The 8591-nt window shown below is 48.5% G+C and overlaps 1 protein-coding gene across 2 annotated transcripts in view; it reads left to right on the forward strand.

The window, feature by feature from the left end:
* Nucleotides 1-611: 611 nt before the first annotated feature.
* The window catches only part of Itgb5 (integrin subunit beta 5), a 127581-nt gene continuing 119601 nt past the window's right edge, over nucleotides 612-8591 (forward strand). For both annotated transcript variants that reach the window (XM_012517149.2, XM_023702174.1), the window contains exon 1: nucleotides 612-681. In XM_012517149.2, coding sequence (XP_012372603.2) covers nucleotides 642-681 — 40 coding nt within the window. In that variant the 5' untranslated portion in view covers nucleotides 612-641. The remainder of the gene's footprint in view (nucleotides 682-8591) is intronic.

Here is an 8591-nt window from a genome sequence, read left to right on the forward strand (position 1 = left end):
CGGGAGTGCGGGGCGCTGCGGGCGTGCCCAGGTGGGCCGGCGCCGCGGGACGCTTCCCGCCCGCCCAGCGCCGAGCTCCGGTCCCTCCCGGGCCGAGGAGGAGCCTCCCTTCCTGTGTAAACAGCCCGGCCCGTCTGCTGACCCGGTCCGCGAGCGCCCGCGCCCTCTCTGCCCCGGGCCGCGCTCTCCCCTCGCGGGTACAAAGCGGCTGTTGTGGCGGCCTGGGCGGCGCGAGGAGGCGCGGAGCGATGCCGCCGGGCGCCCTGCTCCCACGGACTCGCGGGTTCTCTGCAGCCCACGCGAGGCGCTCCGCCGGCCGCGGGGTCCCTTAGAGAGCCCAAGTTCTAGCGCTCAGGTCCTGACTACTTTCCTTTAGAGGTGTGTCCCGCGGGTCCCTCCCGAGCCAGCGCCAACCTGAGGGGAGACCCACATCCGAGAGCATGGCCCACCTGGGACCTGGACGAGGCCAGGGTCTGACGTACCCCACGCCCGACGGACACTGCGAGCCGCGCACAACCCTGACCGTGGGGTTCGCCTCAGCCTCACGCAGCCCCGGGCTGGCGGCTGTGCCAGGCACGCTCGGTCACCAGGGTTAAGGATCCTGAGTTTAGAGTGGCAGTTGGGAACCCTTCCTGGGAAGGATGCGCGGTGTGGACCTGCGCTGGCAGGCAAACAAAGAGCGTAAACCCTTCCCTTACCCGTAGGAAGTGACTGCGTTGGGGTGCGCGCTTCACTTTCAAGCCCGGGGTGCTGGTCTGCTTGGAGCCAAGTGGTTGCCTGGCTGTGGGAGAGTACCGCTTCCCTGTGACTGGAAGGCAGGCGAGGTTTCCTTACGGGAGCGGAAGAGGGCTCTGTGTAAACAAAAACTCCGTTCAGGCCTTAATTCAAACTTAATATTGTGGCAAGGTTTCTTTATGTGAAAATAGTCACCACAGAGCTCAGTACACCAGTGCATCCCAGACACCTAAGTGGTGACCAGCACCCATCACTGACTGGGTCGCTGGGAAATGAGGGAGGAGGGAGATGTAGCCTATGTCGCCTTGGAGTACACACGTAGGAGTGCCCTTGTCAGCTGACCCTTGCTTCACAGGACTTTAGTGTAAAATTACATCTTTTTTTTTTTTTTTTTTTAGTGGACTATTGAGACAGTAGTTTTTAATTTTTCTTGGCAGTGTAAAAACCCAGCAACATTTTACTTATTTCTCTTCTGCTTCTCTTTGTCTTGTTTTTTCAAATCTTCATGTTCTGTGAAATTCAAGTTTGGGAAATGCTGAGGAGATCTTCTAGTTTGACATTGTGTGATTCTGATAAAAGCTCAACTATTTTCAGTTGCAGAGAATTTTTAAAATCTTTGTTGTCCATATTTGCTTCATTGAGTTTACATACAGTCTCACAAGGGTCTTCCTTTTGCAGATCAGCCCAGCAAGACAAATGACCTGCACTCTGCCCTGCCGTGGCTTGGGAGTAGTGACCAAAGGCCGTGGTTTTTTGGTCTGTGCCCTTTATCGTGCATGACTCAGCTCAGACAGGGAGAAACCACTAAGAAGGTTCATTCCAATGCCTCCAGGGTTGCTTTTCCCCTTGTCCATCTGTGCTTTCTTGTTATGGTTGTGCCAGCCAGAGCAGGTTGCTCTAGCGTCGTCCCCCCCCCCCAAGTTTGTGAGGTCAGAAGGAGCCTGTGTGATTTCTCCCTGTTACTGGTGTTCCTGAATCAGCTGGACATGTTCTGTATTTTTTTCATCCTCCCCCCCCCTTTTTTCCTTGAAGCACTGCTGCAGGTACTTTGTCCAGAGATTGTTTCTGCCTTACTACTAGAAACACAGTTTGAAAAAACAAAAGTTACCCAAGGAAAGAGGTAACTTGCAGACCCAAGCCTGCCTGCCTGGGTGTCCCTAGAGAGACCATGGGTAAATCCAGCAGGAAGTTGACCTAAAGGCCCTGCGAGGCTCACAGCCATGTCCAGGAGCCCCTGGACCCTAGGACAAAACCAGGGCCCTAATTGGGGTGAGGCCTCTTCGTGCCACCTTGCTCTTTGAACAGAGGGCAGAGCTGTTGTGACCCCACTGCATGGCGAGAGTCAGGTTTGTTATGACAGTGTATTTGCTAAAGCCATCAAATGTTCTTTTAGCAAATGCTGTGCAAATTAGAATGTGCTGAGCACTAAAAGAGCCCATTATTTTGTTTAGCGGACTCATGTTGGCACCACCTTCCCTTCATAGCCCCCTACCCACACCACTGTGGGATTGGGTGACCATCTGTGATGGCCCCAAGTTGGCCGGGTTTGCAGCTCCCTCCAGGCAGCTGGCCCCTGTGGGCTTGGTCTGCAGACTGTTGTTTTAACATTTTAACTTCATCCTTGAGTCTGGATTTTCTAAAGGAGACTAAGGCAGAAAGGGCAGGGCCTAATTAACTCAATTAGTATTCCTCTCCTACTTGTTCTCCATGCTATTTAGCTACTGAGGCAACGGAGAATTAAAATATCTAAGTGTTTGGCAGAAGGCCTTTTGTGCCTGCCTTAGTAACAACTTTTTTCTTCATCAGCCTGGTTGAGAAAATATTCTGAGAAGTTGTAAGAATATCAGTACTGTGGGACAGTTACACAGTATTTAAGTAATAGCATTCCTTTTCCATGGCCACATACAGCTGGGCTCATGGACAGGGGCTCTTGGACAGGTATTTCCAGTGTCTGAGACTAGGGCCTCGTGAAGCCCATGGCCATGGTTTGTTTTTTGTTTGCCCAGTTGCAGTGGGATTAGTGGCCTTTCTCAGTGCAGTGACCCATTTGTGAAGTTCCTTCCGGCTCCAAGTACGCATTGTCTGACTCTAGGGCTGCTGGGGGAGGGCTGAGATTCTGTTGGCCCATCCTGCCAAGGGTGCATTGGGGTGGTCTGGCACCCTCTCCTTGCTAGGTCCCCTCTCCACTTTGCGAGGGTGGCATAGTGGGGACCACCTCCTGCACTTGACCTCTGTAGCTATTCCTGCCTCTCCCTCTGTGATCTTAAACTGCAGGTGGATTCTGGAGTTCATCCGCCATTGGCTTCTACAAGTCCTGTCAGGTTCTGTGAGTCTCCCCACTCCTCCCTGCCTTTCTGCCAGCTTCCCTTCCTGTATTCTGGCACCTCCACTGCCTCCATCTCCTCACAGCTCCATGGACCCTGCCTCCTGTCTGGAGCACTTTCCTCTGGCCTCACAAGTCTCCTCTCTGTTGTCCTGCCCTGCCCTTGCCTGCCAACCCTGCTTCTCCATCCAGCTCTCCCAACTCCTTCCTTCATTTCTTCCTGTTCATCTTCATCTCTGTCAACCAAGGAATGAGGTCTGTGTGTGCAGGGGGGATGGAGCGGGAGGCAGCCCATCCTCCCCTGCCTGTGCCTTTCTGCAACCAGCCTCGAAGTCAACTTGCATGTGGCTTATCAGGAGATTTTCTAGGGGAGAGAGACAGAGGGACAGAGGCCTCAGAACAAATCAGGCAGCAGTGGCTGGGGTACCTGACAGGGGCCCTTTGCTGCCATGTTCTGGGAAGCAGAGCAAGGGCTGAGGGACTCACTGGAGGTGTACCCAGCTGCTTCCCTGGCCCCCTCCATGGCTTCAGTGGCCTTAAAAACCTTAAACAAATTTAGAACGGTTTTAGGTTTATAAAAAAAATTGAGACTAGAGTCCCCACATACTCCATACCCAGTTTTTTATGTTAATATCTTATATTAGTGTGGTGCATTTGCTACTTCGTTCAGATTTCCTTAGTTTAATCACTTCCTCCTCCTTTGACTTTTCCGACACAGCCTTGCTCTGTGTCCAGGTTCGCCTCAGACTTGAGATCCTCCTGTCTCAGCCTCCCAGCTGCTACTAGTGTTAAAGGCATGTGCCACCATGCCTGGCTTGGTTTTGACTTTGAGGTATTCTAGGGTCCCATCTAGGGTACCCTGTTAACTGGACTGCCATGTCTCTTTGGGCTTCCTTTGGCTGGGAGAGTTTCTCTGCCTTGTTTTGGATGGCCTTGATGGTTTTGATTACTGATCAGTTGCTTTGTAGGCCCTGCCTCTGTTAAGGTTTGGCTGATACTTTTCTCATAATTAGGTGGAATTACAGGTTTTTATTTTGTCTTGTGGTTTTGGACTTGGACCCAAGGCACTGAGCTGGATCGCTGGCCCTTATTTTTGAGGCTAGATCTCACTAAGTGTCTGAGTTGTCCAGGATGGACATCCTCCTGTGTCGGCCTTCCAGTGTTGAGATTACAGCCGTGTGGCATCAGCCCAGCATGTCATTTTTATTTTTGTCCCCCCCCATAAATCATTTTTAAAAAGCATAACTAGGCTACATTGAACAGTCTCCCTTTCTTATCTCCTTTCAGCCTAGGGTATTTCCCTGTGGGCCCCTTTCTTCCTACACAGACTACTTTTGTTAGGTTCCTTGTGTCAGTTATTCTGTATACATGTGACAAATGTACCTCCCTTATTTTTATTTGAAAGCAATAATAAATATGCTCTTCTATGTCTTGCTTTTAAATTTAGCAGTATATGGGGGTAAGCCTCTTATCAGTATGCAGAAAATGAGCTGCTCATGCTATTTTTTTTTTCTTGTACCAGGATTCGAACTTAGGACTGTGTATTTTCCAGGCAGGTACTTATGCCACTGAGCTACCTCCCTGGCCCATCCTTTTTGATAGCTGCATAGTATTCCATTGTAAGAATAGCAGCTTCAAATAGAAGTCATATCTGTAACTCCAGTATTGGGTGTTCAACAGGTACCTGAGATATGGAAGGGCCATCTGAGATGGAAACTGACTCCAGTGGAGACTTCCTAGGGCAGTGGTGGTGAGCTTAAGGCATATATGTGTTACTGTATTTTTCTTTTAAGACAAAGATATTAATCTAGAGTTGATTCTTCTAAACTGAAACCTCAGCACTCAAGTTTAATTGCACTGTTGGCACTTTGCAATAAGTAGGTCTTAGGTTACAGTTTGGCACTGGGTCTCTAAAAGGTTTGTTGTCATTGTTGTAGGCTATACTTATATTTCATGGTAACATCTTTGGACATAGGATTACATATGGTAAAAAATACAGTGTTCACATTTTTAAAAATGTTTGTTGCATTAAAAAAATCTTGGCGTTATTTCCCCAAGAAATAAATGTACTCCCTCACTTTAGACTCCTTTATCCTATTGTGCTTGCCACTCTCTGAGGCAGTTCTAGATGCCCGGTTTCGTAGAGGTCTTTGGTTGTGCTGGCGTGGTGGTGTGGCTGCCTTACGGCCATTTGGACTTTTGGGAGGAGCCAGAAGTCTCGCAGCGCCAGATCTGGTGAATGGTGGGTGATGTTTTTCAGTGCTGCCTTTACACTGGATGGCACTTGGCATCAGCATTCACTCAATTTTTTTTTTTTAAATCACATTTCATAGTGACATCGATGAAAGAGGACTTTCAGAGCTGCTTCTGAAAGCTACAAGAAAGATAGAATAATTGAAGCAAGGGGAAGTGTTTTGAAGGGAGTGAATGGCAATATGTCTTTTACTGTAGCAAGTTTTGAAAAATGTAAACTTTACCCATGTGTTTTGAGGACCCCTTGTAGTTACCAGATGCTGTACTGGGAACCTTTGTCTGTCTTAGGAAAAGTGTAACAGACACAGTAAAGGTTTGAGGAAAAGCATCCCATTGCCTTGTTGCCTTCAAGCCAGGAAGGCAATTCCAGCCTGGCACCCACTTATGTTGTTCCATCGAATGTGTTGATCAGGAAACCCCAGTTGCTGGATGTATGCTTCAGCCAGTGATCTGACCTTGGATATGTGGTGGGTGAAGCTGAATGAGGGGTCCAGGCAGGAGCCCACTGCCAGAAACCAGGCCCGAAGCCTGGGCTATTGGAAGTAGAGGGGCTGGCAGGAATGGTTGGACTAGGAGAAGCATTTCTTGAAGGAATGGTCAGATGGACGTGGGGGCAGCCTCGCTATGATTGATGAGAGGGGTGAGTCAGTGTGTTTCAGAAGTGGAGTTTAATTTTAGATTACAGTTTGCAGTAAGCCCTGGACTGGATAGTCATGAAGCCAGAGGGCACAAGGTAGTTGAAGTTGGGCTGGAGCTGTCACCACAGAGATAGCAACTCAGAGAAGATGTGGCCGCTGTCTGGCCACTGTAGCACCTGTCTGTGTGCCCTAGACACAATACTGTGAGTTTGCAAACGGCAGCTGTGTCATTGCTTCCTTCCTTCCTTTTGGAAATACTTATTGGTGCTCAGTGACTCATTCAGTCAAATTCAAACTCTCTGAAATATTAATAGGTAGAGAGAGGAAAGATGCCAAAGCGAATAGATCTGGCGCATGGCTTTGGGTTGTGGAACTCCTGTCTGCTGCCTGGTACCTGGTATTCTTGGGGTGCAGGGTCTGGGGTATCATCTGGGTAACTGTACGCCTCCCCCTTCCCCCCAGTCTAGTGCTCAGTGTTGAGTATGTGCTTAGGATAGGGTGTCTAATATTTGGATTTGTCCCACAGTACCCAGATTGATTGACTGATTGATTAAATTGAATCTAGAGCCTTCACACTGGCCTAAATCTTCAGCCCGCTTTTAAACTTTTTTTATTTTGAGACAGGTTCTTACTAGGTGGCCCAGGCAAGACTCACATTTGAGATTCTCCTATCTCACCCTCTCAGAATACTAGAACAGGCCTGTTCTATCATGCCCCACCTGGCTCAGCAGCACAGTGGAACTACTTTATTTCATGTGAATATGGCATAATATTAGAAATAATTGGTACTGCAGCATCAGTTACTTTTATTTTTCTGTTACTTGGAATTGACCTTATGGCCTCAGGCTTGCCAGGCAGGCACTGTGCCACTGAACTATATCCCCAGCCCAATTACATTTATTTTTATGGTTGTTTAGTGTATTTCATACTAGGTGCCTGTCATATCTGTGGAACCCCAGGTTTTTGAGGTGGGTAGACCAGATGACCAGAGACCAGTCTGCTCTGTCTTGGGGATGAGGCATTCTTCCTATCCTGAGCTCTAAATCCCCAGCCCATGGTTCCAGAACTCAAGCACCAGTCTCTGGTAATAAGGAAGTTTGTGAATTTATATGTTGAGCAGAATCCTAAGTAAGACCCTGATCTTAAATTCTTTTCGGACCTGGGGGCTTTAGAGGTCTGTGCCAGTACACCTGGAGCTCAGAGTGTCACAGCAGCCCTGGGTTACCAGGGAGGCCTCCTGGCCTTGCATGAGAGCCTGCTGCCTGGACTCCAGTGACCCTCCTGGTTGTAGAGTGGACTCCTTGTTCCAAGTCACTCGCTTTTCTCTGGATTTTATCTGTATAATGAGGGGACCTAACCGGCTTCCCTTAGAACAATTCTAGCTACAAGCTTCTGCAGTTCTGTTGTTTTATGGAAAGATTTTATACATCCAAAAAGAAAGAAAAAATGTCACGGGGAGCTGAGTCTGTGCTTGATAAGCTTGAAGAAAGGAGGAAAGTTAACTTTTATTCTAGATTTGATTTTTTTTTTTTCCATCCTCAGTGGTTGCTGGCAAGGTAAGGGGATTTGACTAAAAAATAAAATTGACCTTTTGAACCCCGTTTCCAGCACACACTCTGATTTTTAAAGGCTTCCATATCTGTTTGGAGATCACTGAGTGGATGTTTTAAAATTAGAGTGGAGGTTGTCGGTTTGAGTGGGGGCAGGCAGGCCCGGTTTCCCAGCTCACTGTGTTCTAAGACCTTGGCCTGACCTGGGAGGCCCCTTCCTGCCGGAGAGTCACACGTGGCGGGCACTCAGCTGGCCACTACAGGCCTGGCAGTGAGAGGGCATCTGAGGAATCCTGCACTGAGGCTCTATGCTCCTGGGCGACAGGCCCATGGAACCTGACAGGGCAATTTCCAGGGCATGAGGGGGCCCGGGTTTCAAGACCAGGGCTTCCGGCTGGCGGAAACCACTGTTCCCTTTTGGCTCTAAAAGCCTTCTCCCTCCCTTTCCAGCATCTCAGAGCCTTGCCAGCTCTCCTCCCCATCTCTGCTGCCATTCTTGCCCCAACAGGTGTCTCTTCTGTCTTACATGCAATGCAGTGTCCTACTGTCTGGTCTGTTCCCCTGCTGTGTGGAATTTCTGGGTTTTTTTGTTTGTTTGTTTTTAATCATAGTGTGTGAGGTGAAATCAGGGGAATGTGGTAAGGTGGGGGAGGAGAGCACACAGTGGATTAATTTTTCTCCACAGCTGAGCCTGCCTTGGGGACCCCTCCCTATTTGTGGAGTAGGAGGAGAAAGACTGTCCTGAGTTTGAAATAAGTAATTTTTACAGTAAAAAGGTAGTTCAATTTCCTCGTAATCTTACTTTCTGCTTATTTTTTTAAAATCAGGTATGGATTGTATATTTTTTCAAAAGCTTTTTCCATACCACCAGGTAATGTTACGGGTTTTTTTCTCCTAGACCTGTTGGTAGATGTTTAATCAGAGGATTTCCTTTACATTAACACAACTTATATTTCCTCTGTGAAGGGCACAGTGGTTTCTTCCTTTATACTAGATTGTGAAGAGATACCTGATGTAGCATTTGCTTTGTTTATACCTGAATGAAACTCTACCTCTTCCCCCCCACCCCCAACCAGGGATTGAACTCAGGCC

The sequence above is a fragment of the Octodon degus genome, unplaced genomic scaffold, assembly GCF_000260255.1.
Source record: "Octodon degus isolate 3935 unplaced genomic scaffold, OctDeg1.0 scaffold00147, whole genome shotgun sequence".
Lineage (NCBI taxonomy): Eukaryota > Metazoa > Chordata > Mammalia > Rodentia > Octodontidae > Octodon > Octodon degus.